The 24,974-nt window shown below is 47.5% G+C and overlaps 1 protein-coding gene across 4 annotated transcripts; it reads left to right on the top strand.

Moving 5' to 3' along the window:
• The first annotated feature begins 335 nt into the window (after positions 1-335).
• NOLC1 (nucleolar and coiled-body phosphoprotein 1) lies at positions 336-24,974 on the top strand. 4 transcript variants are annotated; one of them, XM_039546210.1, is made up of 14 exons: positions 336-552; positions 1,885-1,940; positions 4,486-4,616; positions 9,330-9,457; positions 10,774-10,930; positions 13,854-13,951; positions 14,918-15,071; positions 17,165-17,332; positions 18,713-18,799; positions 19,989-20,129; positions 21,181-21,774; positions 22,127-22,242; positions 22,617-22,697; positions 23,004-24,974. In XM_039546210.1, the coding sequence occupies exons 1-14, from the start codon at positions 442-444 to the stop codon at positions 23,160-23,162; spliced, it is 2,181 nt and encodes a 726-aa protein (XP_039402144.1). In that variant the 5' UTR covers positions 336-441; the 3' UTR covers positions 23,163-24,974. The 4 variants fall into 4 exon arrangements, with proteins under 4 accessions (XP_039402144.1, XP_039402146.1, XP_039402147.1 ...); XM_039546212.1 differs by having other exon boundaries at positions 13,857-13,951; XM_039546213.1 differs by having other exon boundaries at positions 9,333-9,457.

Here is a 24,974-nt window from a genome sequence, read left to right on the forward strand (position 1 = left end):
GAAGGCGCAATTTTATATTCTTGCCTCAGGTGCAAAAATACCTAGTTACAGCTCTGCTGGGGTGGGCCGGGTGAGCTACAGCGTGCGCAGATGTGGGGCAGCCAAAGCCGTGCACTAGCAGATGCTGGAGGAGGACGGGACGTTACTACTCTTCACCTCCCTGCTCTTCCATCGCTGTCAGTCTCTGCCATGGCACCTTCCTGCCCTCGCACTAGAGAGCGCCTCCGCGTGCCTTGCGCGGCCGGGTGCACTGCAGCCGCTGGCCCGACAGGTGGCGCTCTCGGAGAGGGAGGGGGCCGTGCTCCTGCCTATAACAAGATGGCGGATACATACACCCTCACCCCGCCTCCGAGGCCCCGTTTGACCTATGACCCCACGACGTGGTGCGTCCCCCCCCGGCCGGCACACGTGGTAGGGGCGGCCGGCTGACGGCGTGGAAGCATGGCGGAGCCGCGCGTGGTGCCCAGCGACCTGTTCCCGCTCGTGTTCGCCTTCCTGCGCGACAACCACTTCGAGGGGGCGGCGCGGGCCTTCGGCAGGGCGGCCGGAGTGGTGAGGGGGGCCCTGAAGTGTGGGGCGCGGGGGCTGGCCCGGGGGGGACTGTAGTGAGGGGACTCTGCGGGGGAGCTGTACTGGGGAACCTTGGGGGGCTGTGGGGCGGGGGGACTGTACTGGGATGGAACCTTAAAGGCCTGGGGTCCTGGTGTGGGCGGGGAACTGTCCCAGGGGGCCCATGAGTAGAGGGGAGGTTGTAATTAGGGGGTTCCTGTACAGGGAAGGAGCCGGAAAGAGAGGTTCTATGGGGCGGGAGCTGTTCCATGGGGGGAGTAGGGGGTTGTGCATTCAACTAGAGTGTTTGAGGAGCCAAACACCACATGTCATGTCATTATAAATCGAGAGGCTTGGGGCAAGTTGCCTCCACCCATGTGCTGTACTTTCACATTTACCTTCCTCTCAGGCCAGCTGCATGTTGTATTCGATACATGAGTCTGCACTGAACCTCACTGAAATTGGAACAAAAACGGTGGAAAGTCATTGCAAAATTGGAAGGACTCCCCCAAGCTTTCTGCAGATCTCTCCGCTCTCTCCCAACTTTTTCTTGTCTCTTCATAATTTGATACTAATAGTGATAACTCTTCTGGAATGTTTTTTGTTATCCAATCAATATGTTAAGTAGATATTTTCCCCTCTCATTAGGTTACATTATTTCAAGGCTTTAGCATATGCTTAACTCTACAGACTGAGTTGCCACATTAACATTAATGAAACTACTCAGTGCACAAAGTTAAGAATAAGGCTACGTCTACACTACAAACTTCTGCCAGCACAGCTTTGTTGGGTTGGTCAGCGGTCTGAAGAGGAGTGATCCCTGATTGACAGCTATGCCCACAGAAGTTGCTGCTGTAGGCACAGCTATTTTAGCAAAGCTGCACTTTTACTGATGTAGCTTGTTCCGCTTCTGGGGAGTGGATTCACTATGCTTGTGCAAAGTGCAGCTTTGTCAGTATAAGCTGTGTCCACATACTGCTGGGATAGTATACCAGTTAAAGACCTCCTAGTGCAGATGTAGCCGAAGTGTCTGCAGAATCTTGGCCTTAGATTTTAATAAATCTATAGGTGGTGGAATCTTGTGTCCTAAATTACTCAAGTTGTCTCATTTTTAAGATCACACAGAGGCTTCTTAACTTTAGCTTTTAATGCTTATGAAGGTATTTTATGAGCAACACGCTCCACTTGCTAAGTCTACCACCTGTTATACATCAATGTAGAAGCAGTTGCCTGTGGGGCAGAGTTTTCCATTCCACTGACAGTATAGGAGGCACTCCTTGGAGAAGTCTATGTGGTTTTACAGTGCTAATATTCCTGTATGTTTCTGGTTTACAGACAGACCAGGATCCTAATGCTGCTTCTCTCTTGGATGTCTTCAACTATTGGCTGAAGTAAGTGTCTCCCCTCCTGGAATATCTGTTGAGACAGACTTAGCCTGTCCATATCTGGGACATTTCTTTTGGTTACTTTCTATTGCAAACTGACAGAGCTCCCAATAGAATCCCTGAGACTTCCCAAAGGTACTCCAGCAAAACCCAGGGAAACCATGCTTATGGTATTTCTGTGGTAAAGATATAAACAATAAGTTCCCAGTCATCTTTATCCATCATAAAGAAGGCCTGTTTTTAAAAAATATTTGCAGGGCACTTCTAATCTGCCTTCTGCCCACAAAGTTCCAAGCTGCCCTTTCAGCCACTTTTAACGCTATTTCAAGTGAAAGGCTAAAATGTGAGTTGTTTGGTATTCCATACTTAGGGTATGACTTCTCTGGGCAGTTACCCCCATCTGGATAAGCAACCTTGGGCTTAAATAACTCCAAATCTGGGTCACAGGTTTTTCTATGTAGGTAGAGGTGGTAAGGCTCACACCATTTAAGAATCCATGTTAACTGTGCAATGAAAACATATCCTTAGTTTTTGTAAAATAATGTCCATTAAAGTTGGCTGCTGGGCAACAAAACAGCTGTTGAAAGGGCAGCTGATCTCAGGATAAGAGGCTAGGGAGGGGGGAAAATAAGCCAGATAGTTCAGGAAACCTTAAAAGGATTAGAGAAACAGTAAAAAATAAGGTATTACAATGTTTTCCCTCTTTCTTTATTAGGGGTTACTATCTAATAGATATGCATGGACCCCACAAAACTACTTGTTTTTGAGAATTGTAAAAGGAGCCATGCTGCAAGCTAATCTAGCTGTGGCCATTAAGAAGCTATTGGTGAACTTCTTAGGTAGTTAGACCCTATGTCTTCAGCCTCATGACATAGCTGAGGCATGTGCCTGCAACCTGCTGATCCATACCCAGCTATGATACATTGCTGTAAAAGTTCTACATAAGCCAGTTGGTTGGTCTCGAGTCCAAGTCTGGTAATTATGCTATGACCCCCAAATCCTCACACCATAGTGCTGCACTGCTCTCTGCCCCGAGTCTGTTTATTCCACACCAGAACTCACTGCTGTCAGAGACAAGAATTTATTCAGTGAGCGTAAGGTGAGGTTATTAGGGACTGAACAACTGATGAAAGAGCGGGAAAGAAGCATGGGGGACCAAGGGCAATTTGAAGCAGAAATGTATTCCTGTGAGCTGGAAAGGTCTGCAGGCTCATGATCCCAAGGGAGCTGCCTCAGTTGCTGTGTTCAGGAAGGAATTCAGAGGGTAGTGGTTATGCGGGCTATGTGTGGTGAACTTAGGAACCCCGATCTGATCTCTCTCATGAACCCCAGAATGAGAATCTTGTTTAAAACAAATTATTCATACCCCAGAGATGCTTGGAAAAATGAGGTCAGGCAGCATTCTGCTTTTCTCATTTTCTCACAGGTTCTGTTGTTTTTCTCTACCCAGCTCCCTCTTGTGTTTTTAAAACCCAAGACACACATTTCCAGATTCAGGGTCTTTTGAACAGAGATCCCTTATCTTGTGTTGAATAAATCTACTTAGTTGGCAGGTTCACCCTGATGTAGAGGAGACTGATATGCAAATGACTTGAACCTGGCAGTTGTGACGTTATTTACTTTCTCCATTGTAAGAATCCCCTATTTTTAATTATCTAGTCTAGCTAATGCCTTCAAAAGGGTAACTGAAAAGCAAAGTTGAAAATTAATTGCACATATAAAACATAAATTAAAACTTAAAATTAAGGTAACTATCAGAAAATAGGGAAATGAAGAATCAATAAGTATGCATAATTCAGTGATTGCATTTTTCAGAGTATAAATGCAAAGTATAACCTGTGGCTTCAATGTATTAGCCTTTGGTGTAAGCATCATCAACACCTTCAGTTGCATCTTTAATGAGCATTAAAGGTACTACTGTAAAATAATAGAATTGAAAACAACAATCTGTAATAAGCCATATAAGTTAATAAAATTCTTTAACATACTGTATGTAAAATCTTTGTCTGGTAATTTTAGCTGGAGGACCTCTTAATTAGCATCTTATCATAGCGCTAAAGAACTAAGTTATCTATTGTATAAAGAGAATTCTTATTAGTGCAAATAGACCAGGTCTTGAATCCTCACTGAGTGGCTGTAGCCACTTTGTATATTGTTGTGCAGTGGCAATGAAAACTGTCCTTTCCTGTACCTGCAAACACCTGAGTACAACTGAACACCCTGCCCACCAAGATATAAAAAAGAAAACTAGCATGACATTGGCGAATTGTCACGTTGTTCATTCTGTTTGTACTATCCCTTCCTGCAGCCCCTTGTCTGTCTTTTCTATTCAGATAGTAAGCTCATCAGGACTGTCTTTTACACTGTACAGTGCCCAGCACAGGGAAGCCCCAGTTCTGGTTGGGGCCTTCAGATGCTATTGACAGGAATGTGGGAGGGTCCAGTGTTCTCGAGGGATAAGCTGCTTTGCTTGTAGTAGAACAGGTGAAATGCTAGGAAGCTCTCTGGAGCTGGGAGAAACTGTTTAGAACTAAGTCTTTCTCCTCCACAGATCCCCTGATGCTAAGAAACGGAAGGCTGTTCCCAATGGACCCCCTGCAAAGAAGTCCAAGAAAGAATCTTCCTCGAGCAGTGATGAGAGCTCCAGTGAAGAAGATGAGAAAACCACAGCCAAGAAGCCAGGTGGGGTTTGCAAAAGGCCTTTGGGCTGGGCAAGTGGGCACGGTAAACTTGGGAAAAGTTCTGAGGCTGGATTCAGAGCTTTGCAGGTTGTGTGTAGGGCTTTGAGCAGCAGTCATGAACTGCAGGAACTCAGTTCTGGTAAGATCTGTACCTATCCCCGATCACTTGCACTTTTCACTTTACATACTCATCCTTCATAATGGTTTTTTTTCCAGTTTGATTGTAAGTAAAGTACTAAGCTTGCTATGAGTATAAATCAAGCTTTGTAGCAGCTGGAGGCATATTGTATCTGCACATTGGCTGAGGCTGGGTGCACAGGCTGGGTGCACATTGGCTGAGGCTGGGTGCACATTGGCTGAGGCTGGGTGCACAGGATAACTGCGGTTATCCTGTGAGCTGCCGGATACCAGAACTGATTACCTATCATGAGGTTTTCTATTGCACTCCATCACTGTAGTATGTAGGTAGAATTAGACTCATGACTGCTCCAAAGAGTTCTTCCTGGTGGTCGGTCATGGTAGAGCGATCTAAATCATGATTTAAATCAGTTGATTTTTGAAACCTGATATAAATCAGGTCGAGACTTTGTAAAACTAATGGGAAAATTTGTCCTATTGCAATTTTACTCAAAAATTTATAATGAACTAAATCAGGGGGTCTCAACCTTTTTCTTTCTGAGGCCCCTACAACATGCTATAAATACTCCACAGCCCACCTGTGCCACAATAACTAGTTTTTTGCCTAGAAAAGCCAGGGCTGGCATTAGGGGGTAGCAAACAGGGCAGTTGCCTGGGACCCCATGCTGCAGGGGCCACCGCAAAGCTACATTGTTCAGGCTTCAGCCCCGAGTGTTGGGGCTCACAGCCCACGGCTTCTGCCCCCTGCAGTGGAGCTTTGGCTTTCTACCCTGGGCCCCAGTGAGTCTAATGTTGTCCATGCTTGGTGGGCCTCCTGAAGCCTGCTTGCAGCCCCCCAGGGGGCCCTGGACTCCTGGTTGAGAACCACTGAACTAAATTCTAAATGTTTTTAAATGCCTTTTTAAAAGAGTATTTTATATGAACTGCTGTAGGCAAAACACAAAATACTGAAAATAAAAACTTTGATCTTGCAAACACTTAGGCAGGTACTAACTTTCCCCACATGAAGGGTCCCATTCACTTAACCAGGACTACTCATGCTCTAAGTCAGAGGTTCTCAAAGTTCATTGCATCATGACCCAATTCTGACGACAAAAAATTACTATATAACCCAGGAGGGAGAACTGAAGCCTGAGCCCAGCCGATCCCTGCCACCCTGAGTGGGGGTGCCAAAGCCCCACTGCCTGGAGGTGGCAGGGGCAGAGCCAAAGGCCAAGGGCTTCAGCTCCAGGCAGGGAGTCTGTAATCAGCCCCATTGCTCAAGGCTGAAGCCATCAGGTTTCAGCCCCAGACAGTGGGGCTCGGGCTTTGGCTTTGGCCCCTGGCCCCAGCAAATCTAAGCCAGCCCTGGCAACTCCATTAAAACGGGGTCATGACCAGCAGTCTGAGAATCACTGCTCAAAGTTAAATGTGCATGAATATTTGCAGCATTAGAGATTAAAACTGCAACCCTTAGTGGTATGAAGCCTGTCACTTTAAAACAAAATTGCTTTATTGTTAATGAAAATTTTAGATTTCCAGGACACTAACAAAGTTACTTTGAGCTTGTCCACAGTTCAGAATGTTCAAAAATAGCTTATTTAGGCTCCTGTGCTCATATTTAGGCACCTAAATGACGCAGGAACACAAGTCCTGTTGATTTCAAACCCTAATGGAGGTAAATAGCAAAGAATTTCACTTGGGGAAGTTTAATAAGTGGGAAGGTGATGTGATTTGCACCACCTTGCTTTTTAAAATTGCTTATCAATTTTGAGTTGGTGTTCTCACAGTATAGATATTAATGAGGCCCCGGACTTGTCTTTTTCAGCATAGATGAGCATCCACTGTGAAACTTCTTAGCAAAAAACCTTTGGGTTGGGCAAGTGACACACAAATTAACTTGGGAAAAGTTCTTAGGCTGGATTCAGAGCTGGTGCTTTGCAGTTGGTGTTTGGGTCTTTGAATAGCAGTCATGAACTGCCTGATCTCGGTTCTGGTAAGATCTGTGCCATCCTCCAACATTTGCACTTTTCACTTTACATGCTTATGCTGCTAGTGTAAAATCCTAAATGTTATTAACAATTAGGAAACTAATTAAAAAAATAAATACAGAACATCCGCTTCAGAAATAGGATCATAAAATGGGAAGACAGTGAAGAACTAGCATTATATAAATAAAACACTGATTTAAATTAAAATCATAATTAAGAATTTTTTTTATTTTAAGTTTTGTTATCCAGCTTGCTGGTGCTGGAGTACCAGCTCTTCGCTACCCTGAACCGCATTGTGTTTGGACATGCTATTTCCCATCAGTCTTCTCCATCCCCTGCCACTGCCCAAGTGCTCCTAGGTGTGCTTCCCTCAACTCCTTTTCATGTCTAACTTACTAGGTTTATGACATGAGAGGGAGAACTCCCCTGGTGCTTAAAGTATGCTGCCTTGTTCTGCTGCTGTATAGTGGATCCAATTTAGCCCTGGCTTAAGTTCTTGCAGTTAGTTGAAGTGAAGAGAAATGTGCCTGCTTATGCTAGGGCTGCGCTGAATTTAGGCCATGTCCACACTAGCACTTATGTTGGCAAACCTTATGTTGCTCAGGGGTGTGAAAAAACATATCCCTGAGCAGCATAAAGTTTGCCAGCATGAGCGCTTGTGTGCACAGCATTATGTCTGCAAGAGGTGCTCTCCCACCAACATAGTTACCGCTCGTTGAGTTAGTTTTATTATGTCAGCGGGAGAACTCTCTCCTGTCAGCATAATGCGGCTACAAAAGCAATCTTAGGGCTTGGCTACACTTGCAAGTTGCAGCACTGGTGGAGGCTTTCCAGCGCTGCAATTAGTAACTGTCCACACCTGCAAGGCACATCCAGCGCTGCAACTCCCTGGCTGCAGCGCTGGCTGAACACCTGGTCTGCTTGGGGAATAAGCATTGCAGCGCTGGTGATCCAGCGCTGCTCGTCAAGTGTGGCCACACACCAGCGCTTTAATTGGCCTCCAGGGTATTAGGAGATATCCCAGAATGCTTTTAACTAAATTACTCTTTGTTTTGTTATGCAGCCTCTCTTTGTTTTGTTGTGAACGAGCTCCGGGCAGAGCTCCCTAAAAAACAAACAGAGCTCCTGTTTGCTGTGATCAAGCTGTACCTGGCTGTAAACAATCAAACGAGAGGCAGGCAGGGCGTGAGTGAAACAGCGGGGAGTTGTGTTGGCTGCAGGCTGTTTGCAATTAAGAGTTAAGACTAAGGGGTTGGAAACATTTTCTGATTTTTTCAAGGCAGGAAGCTAAACACACAGTGTTGGCTCCAAAAATCCACTCTCTCTCTCTCCCCCCGCTCCCTGTCACACTAGACCCCACTCCACCCCCCTCTTTTGAAAAGCACGTTGTTGCCACTTGAATGCTGGGATAGCTGCCCATAATGCATCACTCCCAGCAGCGCTGCAAATGTGGCCACACACCAGCGCTGGTAGCTGTGAGTGTGGCCACACACCAGCGCTGTTCCTGCACAGCTGCACGACCAGCACTGTAACTCCCAGCGCTGCAACTTTCAAGTGTAGCCAAGCCCTTAGTTCTCTTGGTATAGCTGTGCCGCTGTAAACTTGTAAGTGTAGGCATGGCCTTAGTAACTGCAGTGAGGGCCCTCAGAGAAGGGATTAAATGGTCTGAAAATCGGGGGGGAAAAAACTCAAAAGAGGAGGATTGGGCCACAGAGCAGCCAGTCAAGAAGTACTTAGTGAAATTTCCTGCATTAGCCTCCATTGATCAGGCTTCTCTTTGTATTGCCCTGTCTCATGACCTCCTGGTGGATGGAGGACAGCTGGGGGTCAGCTAGGGAAATTGAAAACACTGGTGTCTTGTGTCTTCTGCCAAGGATGTGAGACTTCCCCCTCTCTCAAGGTCCTGTCCCCCCTCCAGTGCCCCCCTGGGTTAGGCCCCTCACTTGTAACGTGTAGAGTGCTTCCCTTTTCAGCTTTGCCTGGTGTTGCATATTCTGTCCAGCTCACGGGATGCTCACATTGGTTGCAGATTCACAGGAGATGAGGAGCAGACAGCGAACTCATAGGAGTCAGGGAGGAAGGAATGAGGCAACAGGAAACTGAGCTGAGACTTAATTTGGCCCTTCCCAATCCTGAATTTGAACAAGGCTTTGCTCCTGATCTTCTAAAGAATGTTAGGAACATGATCTCTAGCTAGACAATTTACACGCAGTATCCAGCAGAGGAAGAAAGCACTGGCCAGGAAGGAGTGGATCTGGCTAAAGCAGGTTAAGCCAGTAGGTTGGCAGTTCCATAGGGCCCAGCAGTGCAGTGAAGCAGTCTTCTTTGGAAACCCATCATCAAAAAGCAGCTGTCTTGGTTTTAAATGATATGATAAAATAGCTGGATCCTGTAATGAGCACTCAGTGCAGGAAGTATGTCCTTTTCAGTGGCACAGCTTGTGCATGGCAAGAAAGGAGCGGTTTCTGTCCCTTGGCTAGTCATTGTGGAGCCCTCTACTGCACTCTGGGAAGCTGAGGTATACGCCTGAGTCTCTGAACAGGACATGACAGCTGCAGTGAGGCTGGGAATGAATTTGTCATCAGTGTCTGCTCTTCCCAACACAGCAGCTAAGTCAGCGCCTGTGCCGAAGGTGATAGCAAAGGCAGTGCCTCCTGCCAAAAAAGCAGAGAGCAGCAGCGAGGACTCCAGCGATGATTCGGACTCTGAGGAGGAAGAAAAGAAGCCAGCACAGGTCAGCTTTTCCTTCCTGTCCTTTCCAAAGCATGTTCCACCGTAATAGAGAATGTTAAATATGACTAACACTGTGTGGGACTGAAACTACTCTTGGGGTTGGGGGGGTGGCTACAAAGCATGGGTCCTGGAACACTTATTCTATTTATCAGGCCTTAATCCAGACTCAGAGCAATTTTGCTTACACACTAAGCTCTTTGAGGTAGAGGACATGTGTTCTTAGCTCTCTATAAAGCACTCAGCATGTGACTAGAGCTCTACGAATAAGTTAGTCCTGTAACATGAAATCTGCCGGTGGACTGGTTCTAATGAAAGCAGAGGCAGATCTATAGGGTGCATTTCCCATTTAGTATTGCAATCTGCTTCTCTCCCATGAGTCTGAGACAGACTGCTGTGGCCTGCTCCTTTAACCCGAGGGGAAGTCTGCATTTGTTTACACTGCCACCAGAGTAACCAGTGTATAAAATGCTCAGGACAAGAGGGTGTTATCCCTAATCACCATCTGTAAATGAAATAGTAGCATGTAACTAGTGCGGGGGGAGAGTAGTATTTCCTCCCTTTTCCCTGTGTGCTGATCCCACCAAGCTGAGAATTAATATCTGGAGCTGTGTTCTTCATGAGCAAGACATGGAGCTGAGGTACCAGTACCCTATTAAGGCTGAGGACAAGGGCCAAGGTGTCCAGCAAGCACTGTTGAGCCCTCAGACTAGTACTTTCTCATAGGGAAGGGGACCACCAGGCAGCTACCAATCCCAAATCCATCCCTGTTTGATGGCTCTGGGTTGGGTTCTGAAAATTCACATGCATGGAAGAGACCCTGGGTGGATTCCAGTGGGCGATCTAGAATAATCATCCATGTGTTGGGATTTTTCAGACCCCAACTTGGAGCCATCCTTTTCTGGTGTTGTTCTTCCCTCTGGGATAGTCACTAGTCTGAGGGCCTAGTGCCCTGTTTGGGCACCCTGACTCTTTGTTCTCCTCATCCTCAAGTCTCTGGGTACATCTGCTCCCTTTCCTGTTAAGTGGGAGAGAGATCATTCCAGCTTGGAAGTATTGGGGTTCAGGGAAAAGTGTCTCCTGCTGTCGAAGCTTAGGGAATTTCCTGTACATTTGGGGTTATGCGCCTAAAATAGAGCATCAGCTTTCCAGAATAAGAACTCCCAACTCAAGGTTGTCTGATATTTGACTGGAAGGCCATGCAGATAATTGGTATAGAATGGGTGTGCCAGCTGGACTGTTGTCCTGTCTCTCACTCCTCTGTCCCTTTAGGCCTTGTTGACTAGAAAGGTCTCTGATTAGTTTTTCCTCTCTTGATAGAAGGTAACCAAAGCCCAGGCCAAGCCAGCTGCCACCAAAACCCAGCCCCAGAAGAAGGCTAAGAGCTCCTCCAGCTCAGACTCCAGCAGCTCAGAGGATGAAAGACCAAAGAAACAGCCACTGAAGCAAGTGGCAGCTAAAACAGCAGCAAAATCAGGTACCTGGCTGCACTGAGCAGACGTGTGTGAATTGGAAACCCCAGGGAAGAACCTGGGGTCTAGGTGACCAAACACGCTGGTAGAGAAGATACCATCCTAGCATGGCCACTCGGGTGACCCAGTCCAACTTGCTGTTTGGGTAGGATCACTGATGATGGGGACCTGGGGCTGCACTGGTAGCATATATTGGGCTTTGATTTCTGGAAATCCAGATATAAATCTGATCATGGGTTAATTGAATTTGATCCTAAATGGATAATTACATCTTGTGGCCTAACTAGATCCAATGGTTGTCACCAATCCCTGATTAATTGTTTGGGCCATATGCTGCTTGTTAATGCTTTCCACTCTTTGAGACAACACTAACTTAAGTTAAACTTAACCCTCAGCCTATAGTTATGGGACTTGGAATCAGTGGTATCACAATAACTTCCCCCAACTGGTACTAGACTAGTTGGGTTGTCAGAAAAGTTAACGGTAAGAGGCATTTTTTGTTAAAAGTTGGCAGAGTCTTTTTAAGATAATTAGATTGTACAGAATCCAAATATGGTTGTTCCCAAGCTGTATATTGTGTATAAAGGCCTCTACAAAGAGAACAAAGTAACATGTGGAAACCACTTAAGTGATCTTTATTTACCTTTAGTTTAGGATCAACATATATTTGTTGGATCTTAGTGAGTTGTAGGATGTAATAAGTGATTAAATATGGACAACCTTTTTATAAAGCTATTGAATTTATAAAGCAGTTAATTTGCAAGAGGTACTGGACATATTTTAATACATTATACAACCATGTTTACATGGGCTTGTTAACATGGCTCTTCTAACTTGAGCATTTGCACCTTAAAAGAAAGTGTACAAATACAACACATAATCTCAAAACACCTGTTTTTAAAAACAGGTAAATATTTTCATGACAAAACATTAGTAAACATTTTAATTCACACAAGTTAAGCACATGTTAAAGTTGTACAGGCTGTCTACAATGCAAGCAACTGCATCATCCTTGCTGATACTGAAATCTTTGTGGCCAGTGTGTGACAAAGCATCTCCCTGAATTTTCAGTGTAACATGTACCTGTGACAGAAATAAGTCATCTTGGGGGTAACCATCTCATCTTGGAAAGAATCCATTGTTTGTGAGAGAGGTACATATTTATACTTGATTAGAACTAAGTGTCTCAGCAGCCAATTGATCAGGCAATAAAATGACATAAATCCCCAATTGGAGCTTGAAGTTTCCAAGTATATGATGATCTACAGCAGATGTAGGAGTGTGGAATTTCCATGCCAGTTTTCTTTGCAAGATTGCTGTAATATTGCCAAGCCCATGGCCTTGACTGACTGCATGCTGAAGCTCATTTTGAAGCCAAAGCATTGCTGTGTCAGTAATTTTGGTGCCCTCACTCTTTTTCATCATGGACTTCATAAATGGGATGTAACAAGTCAGGTAGTACTTGCCTTCAGGAGCTATGAGGTCACTTACTCCAACTAAACAAACACTAAGTTTGTGGTCAAATAGAGCTGCCTTCATTATTTGTTCGTTCATCTTGAGTATAGTTACAGAAATGAGTCTCTGTTTAGAGTGTACTTCTTGACAAAGCATACAGCATCTCCAGTCCATGAGTTTCACAACATGGGACTGTCTTGTATTTACTGGGATCACTACAGCTTGCCACATGTGATTATATCAGTTGCAGATGTTCTTGTTTTCTATAACCTCTCGATTTTGCCTTTGTCAGTGTAATGCGCATAACAATTTCTGTGTCACACGACTGATACTGTGTTCTGAATGAAAGATACACTCAATTTTGTCAATGGCCTCTCTATATTTGCTATCTTGTTTTTTCTTTGTAATGGCTGTTGCCTCCCTTAGTCCGTACAATCCTTGTTCACCTGCTTCATGCACGTCTTCTTTACTTGATTCTTGGCAAATAATGCAGAGATTGTAGGAAACTGGCATGGAGCTCTTGAGACTCCTTCAACTGTAACCAACATGAGTGTCATAAACCACCACCTCATCTAACTAGTGGTGCTCTTTATTTGTAAAAATATATACCATCACCTCTGTTAACTGTGCTCTAACTTCAGAGCATTATGTATATTAAAACACGTCCTAAGCATGAAAGAAAATGAGAATTATTTCACGTTACAGGAAAAATAACTTCTGTTATGATTAACTTATTTCTAGTATAAGACAAGATGGGTCAGGTAATATCTTTTATTAGACCAATATTACCTCACCCTCCTTGTCTCTCATATCCTGGGACCAACGCGTCTACAACTAGACTGCACACACCTTATTTCTAATATGATACAGTGATTACTAAATGCTCTACAAAATTGAATAATAGGAAGCAATAGGTGTTAAAACCATAATGTATGTCTCTTCATTTCTGTACTTAATCGACTGAAAAGGATTTATGCCAAACTGATTTTTGCTCACAAGTTCATGCACATGCTGTTGGTATAGCAAACATTTCTGATGAATTTTGGTGGGGATCAAGTGTGAGGGGTCTTGTGGCCTGCATTGTGCAGGAGGTCAGACTAGATGATCATAATGGTCCCTTCTGACCTTAAAGTCTATGAGTAAATGTCAAAATTCAGTTTAGTAACAACCCATTTCTGAAACTAGCAGGTTCAAATTGTGTTGCCAATTTATAATAAAAAAATGCCTCTAAACCTCTTTAGAGGATTGAGTCTGAGATTTCTATTTGGTCTATAATGAAAAAAGCAGTCTGCAGAGAGATTTAGAGCTTCCCTGATAAACAGGAGAATGAGTGGCTTCCCAGGAGAGGGCTGGAGAGTCTTGCCTTGTGCAGAGTGGGGAGCTGGTGCTGTCCAGGACATTTTTTTGCATTGAATGTGATTACCATTCCCTACCTCTCATGTTTTCTAAACCCTTTCTTTGCCTTATCTCCAGCAGGAAGTAAAGCTTCCTGCAAAGCGGCCAATGGCAAGGCAGAAAGCAGCAGCAGCAGCAGCGAGGATTCTGACAAGGAAAAGGCTGCATCGGCAAAGGTAAATGGTGACACAAGCATGGATGACTCCATTGGTGTGAGAGAGTGTCTCTCTGAGTCTCTATGTCCTTGATCTAAGGGTTGTGTAAAGTAACTCCAAAACTGCATAGCAGCTGAGTGCACGCTCATGCCGTCATTGTAGCTTTTTGCGACATCTTGCTGGGGCTTTGCGTCTTAGGAACCCCACCAACAGTTTTCTCTGCTACTGGGTGATCCATTCCTCTTTCCTGAGGCAGGAATCCCTTTATAGCTACTGCATGTTGCACCCTCTCTGTGGCTTGCTTTCCTGTTGCCAGATGTGCTACTCTACCAGACTTACAAATTCTTGCACTGCTTCTGCAGTCCCACTGGGGAGAGTGTTAGAGCAACTTCCCTGAAATAGAGCTGGACCCCAGCAGGGGGAGCTCTTAGAAACCTCTCCCAGAGAGCTCTGACTTCTCCCAGATACCTCACTGCTAATGTCTCAGCACCTCTGAGAGTGAGTGGTGGTGCCCCATCTCTCTTGCTACTAATGTTCTGTCTCACCTCTTCTCAGCCAAAGAGTCTTCCATGGAGGAATTTAATGTGAAGTAAGAAATCATAGAATATCACAGTTGGAAGGTACCTCAGGAGGTCATGTAGTCCAACCCCCTGCTCAAAGCAGGACCAATCCCCAGACAGATTTTTGCCCTAATCCCTAAATGGCCCCCTCAGGGTTTGAACTCACAACCCTGGATTTAGCAGGCCAATGCTCAAACCACTGAGCTATCCCTCCCCCCATCCTGATGCTTTGATGAGGCCTGTAATGTGCTTCCTGGCATTTGAGAAATTTCCCTAGTTCCTGGCTCTATCCTGGAAATCTGATGTCCAGTGAATAGGGCAGAGAGGTCTCTTACGCAGAGTAGGGGTGGTGTCTGGGCAGCACCTATCTCTCAAAGCTCAGCCTCCTTAACGAGGAAAGGTATTTGTCTGTCTTCCTTGCAATAAGGCTGTTCCCAAGAAAACACCACTGCCCAAACCTGCAGCTGCGCAGGTGCCCCCAGGTAAAGCCAGAGCCCCGGCCAAAGAGAGCTCCAGCAGTGAGGACTCTTCTGACAGCTCGGAGGATGAAAAGCCAGCCTCAAAATCAAAGCCGAAGCCTGGTGAGTACCAAAAACATTGCTGGTACTGTGGAGAGGAGGCCTGCTGCCACTACTAGCCTTAGAGAGGTTTAGCTGCCCATCTCTGCTTGGTGTGGCCTAGAAGCTGTGGTGGTGGCGGCAGCAAGCGTGGAACTGCAGGGGCTTTGTTCAAGCTGCGTCTGTCTGAGACATGGCTTAAACCTCAAACCCACACCTTCTCTTGAGGTGAAAACTACATTGGTTGCATCTCTTATGTGGTCATTGTCTCTGAGCATCCTGCTCTTCAGAGAGCTATTAGAGGCTGTTCTCACGCATGATTCCCAGCCTGACTGGAGTTGGGAAGAAAATTCCCTGTGGGTAGATCAGTCCATAATTGTGCATTACAGGGCTTCATGCACCTTACTCTGAAGCGTGTAGTGCTGGCTAGTATTAGACTGGGTAATGAACTAGGTGGACCCTGTGCCCTGGTCTAGTATAACAGTTCCTAGGACTCCAGTAAACAGAAGCAAGCGTGAAATGTAGATGGGTTTCTTTACCCGGGGTGGGAGTTGAGGCGCAGAGCAGTAAATGAACAGCAGCAGCAGTGGAAGTGTCGCAACAAATTTTTTGGAGGCCTCATAGTGCAGCACTCAACAAGTAATATGCACATATACATCCAAATCATTGTTACTTATTTATGTAAGGTTTTGGGGTTGTTGGTTTATTTTTTTTTCTTTCAGACTCAATAATAAAAATAATGCACAGTTATTGCTGTTCTTTACTGGATCTAACAGAATAGAAACACAAATAAGGTGCTCTGCACGTTCTTGTCTCTTTTATTGTTTCTTTTGAAGTGGTTATCTGTACAAGAATTCTGTTATGTCAAAGCATTTTTAAATTTACTTCAGAAGTCCAAATAATAATGAAAAACATCTGGGTGGCTTGAGTCTGGGCAGGTGGGAGGCTCGGGGCTTCGGCCAGCCTGGAGCTCCTCAAGGGGGGCGCTCTGGGCTTCAGCCAGCTCGGGTCTCCTCCAGGCAGATGTGGGGGTGGGGACTTGGGGCTTCGGCCAGCCTGGGGCTCCTCCGGGAGGGGTGGGAGGTTTGTGGCTTCAGCCGCAGGGGAGACATGGGGTCTCAGGGCTCTGGCTGCCAGAGGAGGCAGGGGCTAGCTTCCCCAAAGGGAGGCTCCACCCGCTGCCCATGCACCCGCTGCTCACCTCCTGTGTCCCTCCTCAGTCCCCCACTTGCTTCTCCTCTCCTTACCCCCGCCACTTGCCTCTTCACTCCCCTGCCCCACACACCCCCTCTGCCCGCCACAGACACACCCCCGCCCACCACGAGAACCCCTGTTCCCTGAGCAGCTCACCACTCACCTCCTCACTCCCCCGCTCGCAGCCAGACCCTCTGCCCGCCTCCTCACCCTGCTGCTGGCTTGCCACTCACCTCTGTACTCCCCCACCAGGCCTACCCCTGCCACTCACTTCCTCTCCCACATCCCACTCGCCCCCCGCTGCTTGCGTCCTCTCACACACACCACTCGCTTCGTCGCCTCCTCACCTTGTTCCTTAAATGTTGTGTGTTCCACCTAGGGTGACCAGATGTCCTGATTTTATAGGGACAGTCCCAATTTTTGGGTCTTTCTTATATAGGGTCCTATTACCCCCACCCCCTGTCCTGATTTTTCACATTTGCTGTCTGGTCACCCTAGTTCCAACACTCTCTTCAGAGAGGTGGCACATGCAGGAGTAACAGGGATGCTTTCCCTCCCCTCCAGTGCCCAGGAAACTGCTGTAGCTGCAGGGAAACCCCCTGGTGGTCGCATGGGGCCCGCATTTGAGAAATTATGGATTAGACCACCCAAATCTAAAAGGGAGGAATGCTACGGAGACACCCCAGCAAAGGAGAGTGGTGCTGCTGCTGAAGGAGTCCAGAGTGGCAGTACTCTGGGGATGTCCCCTCCCACCATACTGAATATAAAACCCTTGTTGATCACAACTGTGCAAGTGATTAGGAGCAAGTAGCATAACTGGCTTGTTTTATATCATCGCCTGGCTAAAACAGGGAAGTCCAGCATGACGCGTGCAGGGCTGGTGTGTCTGCATTGGTGCCCCCGCTGATCCTGTCTCTTCATAGGTCCATACAGTGCGGTGCCACCCCCAAAGGTCACGGAGCCAAGAAAGGGCAAAGCAAAGCCCTCTCTTGCAAAGGCTCCTGGGAAAAAAGCTGAGAGCAGTGACTCCTCAGAGAGCAGCTCGGACAGCAGTGATGAAATGGAGCAGGCGCCCAAGAAGGGAACGACAGGTGGGTTGTGGGGAGAGGGAGGCTAGAGGAAGAGGTCATGTTAGATTGTGCAGAAAGTGCCTGTGTGGGGTGCAATCGGTTCCTGGCCACAGAGTGGCTTCTGACATTACCTGACAATTGTGGAATATGCTGCTGGTTTTTGCCTTTTTAAAGGTCTCAGGGCAGCTAGTATCTGTCCCAAAACAGGCTCCAGGATCGGAGCTTGAGTTCCGGACTGTGCTTAGTCCCATCTCTAATTTGGACACGAGGTCAAACGAACCCTACTGGAATTCCATTTACTTCAGTGGAGTTATGCCAGGGATGAGTCTGGCCCATTACTGAAGTTGGCAGAGGCCTTGCATTGGGTTAATGTATCATGTGAATGAAAATCCCTTCTGTATCTGACCCCCTGCGTGAGTTGAGAAGGGAGCATGTGCTCATGTGCGATGCTGCATTCGCAGCCCAAGAATGGGCTGCAAGTTAGGCCTGGTCTGTAGTGTGCCATGCGAGGGGACAAGGAGCCCTGACATCTGCCTACTCCAGGTGGTTAGGAATCCCAGGGGCTGGGAATCTGGAGTCCTAAGTTCTTTGCAATGCTGCCCACGGGTGAATTACCTGTCTTTTCTGTCCAAGAGGCTAATAACCCACCTTCCTTTTAAAAAAAACCCCAAACAAACAAGGAGTCCGGTGGCACCTTAAAGACTAACAGATTTATTTGGGCATAAGTTTTCGTGGGTAAAAAAAATCACTTCTTCAGATGCATGGAGTGAAAGTTACAGATGCAGGCCCCCCGCCTCCTCTGGCAGCCGGAATTCTGAGGACCCCTGCCTCTCCTGTGGCTGGAGCCACAAACCCCGCACCCCTCCCGGGTCATTCTATAACAGATTTAAAAGTCACTATTCTTGAACAAAAAACTTCAGAAACAGACTTCAAAGAGAAACAGCAGAACTAACATTTATTTGCAAATTTAACACCATTAATCTGGACTTGAATAGGGACTGGGAGTGGCTGGCTCATTACAGAAGCAGCTTTGCCTCTCCTGGAATTGACACCTCCTCATCTATTATTGGGAGTGGACTGCATCCACCCTGATTGAATTGGCCCTGTCAACACTGGTTCTCCACTGGTGAGGTAACTCCCTTCTCTTCATGTGTCATTATATAATGCCTGAATCTGTAACTTTCACTCCATGCATCTGAAGAAGTGAGGGGTTTTACCCACGAAAGCTTATGCCCAAATAAATCTGTCAGTCTTTAAGGTGCCACTGGACTCCTTGTTGTTTCTGCGGATACAGACTAACACGGCTACCCTCTGATCCTTGCCACCCTCCTTTGTAAAGCTCTTGCAGATCCCCGGATGAAAAGTGCTGTGTGAGATTCATGGCAATTATTTCTCTTGCAGCCAAAGCAAGTCTGGCTAAAAAAAAATCTGCCTCAACACCCACTGTTGTGACCAAGAAGGGTGGATCCAGTTCGGACAGTGACTCTGGTGAGTGAGGGAGCAGGGATTTGAACTTTTGATGCAGTGACTGCACATGTCCCCTTTCAGCCCGGGGTCATTCAGCAAGGACCCAGCCACCTCTTTGCTAGGATCCTTAGTGAGAGTGAGTCTGAGCTCCCTGCAGTGTCCATGGCAAGGTAAAGGGCTGCCTCTGAAAACTGCAGCCTCCTGTATTGATGTGGTGGGAAGCACAAGTGAGTGGCACAGACAAGAACAGTGGCTAGTCCAGGAAGGTCTGCAGATTGCAGGGTGTGAAGGGTATTCCCTAACAAGTACCTATGGCAGGATTAGGAGTTTTTTTTGGTTTTTTTTTTTAATCCATTTCTGGGCTCTTCAGGTCCTCCATAACAGAGTCATGTCTGGAACCAGGTGTAAATTCTCTAGGTGAAAAATATTCCCCTTATGCCAGGTCCAAGGTAGGGAGAAAGGGGAACCTTTTTTAAATAAATCTTCAATTCCATTTGGACCACTGCTAAAACACAGTCTGGAGTGTAGGATAGAAAACTCAAATGGTGTCCTTTCCATCTTCCCCAGTTCACTCCAGTCTGTTCCCCTTTTCTTTTTGTCATTGATTCCCTTCTCTCTGTTTCATTTTGTTCTTTGATCCCCACTACACACTTTTCTTTTCTCTCCATTATTTCCTTCCTGGTGCTCTCCTCCCTCTTTGCTCTTTCTTTAGTGAAGCCAATACTCTTTCTTCAATCCCGTAGTTTCTACACCACTCCCCATCCACTCAGCGCCCTCTCACTGCACACACACTTACGGGTTGGGCCTACCTCCTGCTGCTGTTCCTCATTCTCCCAGCAAAGAAGAAACATGGAAATCTTTAGGGCACATTCTCAGCCCTAGGTCCTCCAGCTCCTGTTGTCTCCATTCCCTGGGACGAGGGCAGAAACATAGGCAGGACAACATGCTGTGGTGCTCTCTACTGGCCATTCAGAGTACTTATCGCACTTCTCTGCCCACCCTGCTCCTTCTCTGGCTCTGCTGCTGGCCTCACCTCACCTCATTTGATGATAGTAGTCTGGTGAGTGCCAAAAATCCAGTGGCAGTGGTGCCTCCGTAAAGTGTGAGGTTCAAGGCCACAACTTTGCCTACAATGACCACTGTCTGGGTGTACCCTGGTTGTATGCCCCTAAAACGCACTGACACTTGTGGATGTGCTTCTCTTGTCTAGATTCCAGCTCTGAGGAAGAGAAGGTAGTGACCAAGCTCACTGCCAAATCACTTGCAGCGAAGGGTCCTGCCAAACAGGCGAAGAGTCCTGCCAAGCCAGGACAAGCAAAGAAAGGCTCCAACTCCTCCTCGGACAGCTCAGGTATCAGGACAGGAAGGGTTGGGGATCTCAGCCCCACCACCACTGAGCAGGTGTGAGTGCCGTGCCTACCCTCTTAGTCTGTGTTCCCAGCTGTGGTACCAAGAATACAGAGGCACAGGGACACTGTCTAATCAAACAGACCTGATATTTGCTGACCAATTCCTGATGATAAAAGTTAAGCATGCAGAACCAACCCCATGCAAAGTGCCAGTTCTCTTGGGCATGAAGTGTGGGGAAACAGGTACCCACTAATGCTTCATCACTCACAACTCCTACACCTCTGCCGCATAGCGAAATACAGGGTACTGGGGAGCTGTTCGGTGAAAAGCCACTTGGGGGCCGAACTTTATTCTCCAGTGGGGAGAATACAGGGGAAGGAGGAGGACAGTCCCATCCCTAACCCATTTCTCCAGCAGCCACTGTCCATGATAGTGCTTGTAAACCACACTAAAGAGCTGCAGCACCGTTTAAGAGCAGCTAGTGCATGGTGCTGCCTTGAAACTGTAAACCTCCCTTCTGAGGGGTGGGAACGGGAATGGCCCCAACTCGGCTCTGATTGTTAGTGTCATTTGATTCTGTGCTTGCGGCAAGTTCCCAGGGCTCTTCAGCCGTGTTGCTAGGGCCCAAAAATCGTTCTTGTTTGGCAGTATGTGTGGTTCAGTCCAGTTCCTAGGGGGCAGGTGTTTAACACAACCACTTGTCCCCCTGTGGCAGTCTCAGCAGAGGTAAAGCATCACTTGGAACATGGAGACTGAGCTCCCTGTTGACTTGGAAGAGCCACTTCTGAGGGTCAGAGTTGAGATGTGCTTGTGGGAGGAGGGGATGGCAGCTTTCCATGCTACACCTGCTCTAAGCAGAGCCCATAAATCTCAAAGGCTGTTATTCAGCACCTTTCACAAAGTCCCAAACCAAACAGGTTTTGCTTAGGTACTAGAGTGGAAGGGACACCAGTTACTGCTCCTGCTTGTCTAGTTTGGTCTGACTGAACAAGTCTGTTCAGTACTTGGCTATTCTCACTGGAATCTTCTTGTATTGGAAACTTCCCTCCCAGATTCTGACAGTTCTGAGGATGAGACCCCTGCAAAGCCTGCAGTCAAACCAGCTCCACCTGCAGCCAAGAAGCCTCCTGCTGTGGCAAAGAAAGCCCAGAGCAGCTCTGACTCAGATAGCAGCTCCAGCAGCTCTGAGGAAGAGAAGAGAGCCCCTCCAGCTAAGCCAGCCAGCAAGACAGCTAAGCCAGGGTCCAAACCCTGCACCCTGGGCCCCAAAGCCAGCAGCTCAGATTCTGAAAGCTCAAGCAGTGAGGAGGAGCAGAGCAAACCAGCAGTGAAACCAGCCAGCAAATCACCAGGGGGCACTAAAGCTGCTGCAGGGAAGAAAGCAGCTGCTGCTAGCAGTAGCAGCAGCTCGTCTGACAGTTCCAGTGATGATGAGGAGAAGCCCACAACAGCAAGGACTCCAGTCGCTGGGTTGAAGCCAGGGAAAGGGGCACAGAACAGCTCCAGCTTGGTGAAAGAGAAACCAAAGGCTTCATCCACACCTGCAGCCAAATCGCCAGCTACAAAGAAGCCAGAGCCCAAGCCAGCTGGTGGCAGTGAGAGTAGCTCCGAGAGTTCCAGCGATGAGCAGGGAAAAGCAAACGGAGGTAATCTGTGCCAGCTAGGAAGCGTGTCTGTCAGGCAGTGGGTGTTTGGAGGGCAGAGCGTATGTGGAGCCGTCTTCCAGAAGCGGTTTCCTAAACAAAACTTTGCATGTAACCAGCAGCCACATCCACACGCTAGAGGATGGTTGCCCAGGGGTTTCTTATCCAGTGCTGCTGCTCTAGATTGGCCATTAATGGAGTGTCTGTCATTGTTCCTGTACCACCCTACTCCAGACACACATGCTCACGGTGCCAGCATACCTCAGTCTGACTTGTGTCCCAGTGGAGAGAGACGCTGCTCCCCTTCCCCAGGTGGAGGTTGGTCCTACTGAAGTCTAATTGCTATTGTTTTTAGCAGGCTCGATTAAAAAGAAGCGGAAGAGCGAAGATGACCAGGAATTGGAGACACCAGACAGTAAGAAGATTAAGACCAAGACCAGAACGCCACACTCATTTCCCAAAGTGAAGCAGGTGAGTGAGGAGAAAACGTGTTGAATCTTTCTTGTGTCTCAGTCCTAGCAATCAGCACTGCTTTTCCCTGGTGGTCGAGGCTGCAGGAGATCGTCTCCCCCAACTCAGCCAGCCTAAGTGCCCCTTATGTGGAGCCCAGAGAAGATGCAAATTGTGACCCCAGCATCTTTCTGGCTGAGGATGACTGTATAGACTCCCTCTGGATTCTGTCTGTACTGCCCTTACTATCGAAGGGAAAGATCACAATTTCATGTGGCCTGGAAAACTGGACATGGGAGCAACTAAGATTTCCCCCAGTTTAGTGTCCTGCATTGCTATGTGGGCCAGCCAAGAGAAGGCCATGTGCAGGTATTGACTATGTTTTTCTCTAACAGCCAGCTGTTCCGTTCCGAAGAGTGAGAGAGGAAGAGATTGAGGTGGATTCGCGTGTAGCTAACAACTCATTCGATGCAAAGGTAGGGACAAGTCCAGCCAGAGCGACAAACTGGCACGTTTTGCCCCTAGAACACAGGTCATCTGGGAAAGGGTTTTCATGGTGTTTGTGGGGAGCTCTCCAATCTGAACCTCTCCCACCAGGAGGCTCTACTGGGAAGTACATGGGCTCTGGCTGTGGGGAGCTCCCAGCCCCTCCCGCAGAGGAGCTGGGTGAAAACTCCTTTAGCCCTTGGAAGTCGTTACTGGGTAGTATACAAAGCAGGACGTAGTGTTTGCCATGTTGGCTGTTGAGTGCTGACCTGGCCCCCCTCTTCCTTATCTCACAGAAAGGAGCTGCAGGCGACTGGGGAGAAAAGGCCCACAACGTACTGAAATTCACCAAAGGCAAATCCTTCCGCCACGAGAAGACAAAGAAGAAAAGAGGCAGTTACTGCGGAGGTGCTATTTCTACCCAGGTCAATTCCATCAAGTTTGAAAGTGACTGAGCTTCAGTTGGCTTGGGAGTCCATACCCCATCCATCCCCCAAAGCCAGCTGGATGGGCATGTGAACAGAATGGACATGGTAGACCCCAATCCTGCCTGGAACTTAATCCTCCCTGCTGTCTTGTGGGGAGAAGGTACCCCTTGCCATAGGATGTGGAAGAGCGGCTGGATGCTCCCACATTATTTCTGACTAATTCTGGCATAGCGCCTGGTAAGAGCCTTCTTAGAGCTGGTGACACCAGATCCTACCCGGGTGTCCTAATTTTGTACAGTTTTATTTTAAAAGGCTGGTGGTGCCATGGAGTTCAGGTTCCCGCCCACCTTGTAAAGCAAAGAAAATTTATATTTTCCATGAATCCGTTTCTTTCTTTTCCAGACAGTTTATCTGTTGAGACCTGTGAAATTTAAAGTACTGTAGCTTGTTTGTGGCTAGGCCTGATTGACCTGCGGTTACAGCTCCCTCGCTGTGCACCTCCAGCTTTACAAAGCACAGCTCCAGAGGGGCAGTTTCTTCTACTTCCCTCTCTCTTTAAGGCCCCCTCTTTCAGTGACCTTCGTTTCACCCAGGGCAGACCCTGCTGGTGCCATAAGGCAGGGTAGCTAGAGAAGCAAAGTGCTTTTCAGCCCGGGGCATGTTGCCACCAGCGTGAGAAGCTCAGGGTTCAGGTTGGTAGGACTTCTCTCTCCCTCCTGCACCTTTGGCACTGATGTCAGAAGCTCAGAGCCCTAAACTCTGGGGGAGTTCCAGATGTGTCGTCCTTTCATAGGGAAGGCACAGGCTATGGAAGAAGTGGGGACACTCCTGGCTGCTTGGCCGCTTTGGGGTTTGGAGAATCCCTTGGCCCATTAGAAAGGTTAAAGAGGCAGGACAGATAAAGCCTCTGCCTCCAGCCCCCTTCCTCACCTAGCTCTCCACTCCCTTAACTCTGTTTTATTTGGGATGTTCTGACATCAGTGATTGCCCCAAGCCCTCTCTAGGAATCTGACTCTCCAACACATGCTTTGTCCTAGCCATGTGCAGTGCAGCTGGTGGGAGGTTGAGATTAATGTAACACTATTTGCCTTAAACTTCTCTCCTTGCTTGGATCAGTTGCCCTTTTCCTGCCTGAGGAGCCCCTTTGCAGAGGTAAAATGCCTGTTGCCCTCCATGCTTTAGTGTCTGAAAGACCCAGTGCCAAAGTGGAGACAGCAAGCAGAAGTTAGTCCTGGCTTTAAGTACAAGACAGGCAAGTTGCTGCTTGGGGCCCTTCTGCATTGCAGCGCAGCCTGATCTCCAGCACGGTTGAGAGCCAGAGGGGCAGGTAGCCCAGGGCCTCATTTCCGTCCTCCCTTTCCCTCTCCCTCCCAGCAGGATGGAGCCAGACAGCTCTGCCCCCCGCAAAGAGCCCTGCTGTTATAGGAGGCCAGGTATGTGTGAGAAGCAGTGCCAGATAATTGAGGGTTGGAGGTGACTAACAAGCCATCCCGATGCACATTAACTAACTGCAGCTTTGTTGGAAGGAGCATCTCAGCACCGGGCCTTCATGCTTGCACAATAAGCCTCATCACTGGCTTCTTTCCATGCAGCGATGCACATGCTCAGGAAACCAGGGCTAGTCTATAGAGTTGGAGGGTGGGAAGAAAATACCCTCTGCCTTCCTGGGCAGGCTTCTGGAGTAGAATCCCAGCTGGGACCTGTCAAGTATCCTTCTCTGTCCTCCTCACCTGGCACATGAATGACTGAACTGTCGACATTTTAAAGAGTTTTAAGTTTGGGGGGGTTGATGTGTGAGCACACAAGTGTCTCCTACAATAAAGAAGCTTGTGTTTGTAA

The sequence above is a fragment of the Mauremys reevesii genome, linkage group 7 (assembly GCF_016161935.1).
Source record: "Mauremys reevesii isolate NIE-2019 linkage group 7, ASM1616193v1, whole genome shotgun sequence".
Taxonomy (NCBI): domain Eukaryota; kingdom Metazoa; phylum Chordata; order Testudines; family Geoemydidae; genus Mauremys; species Mauremys reevesii.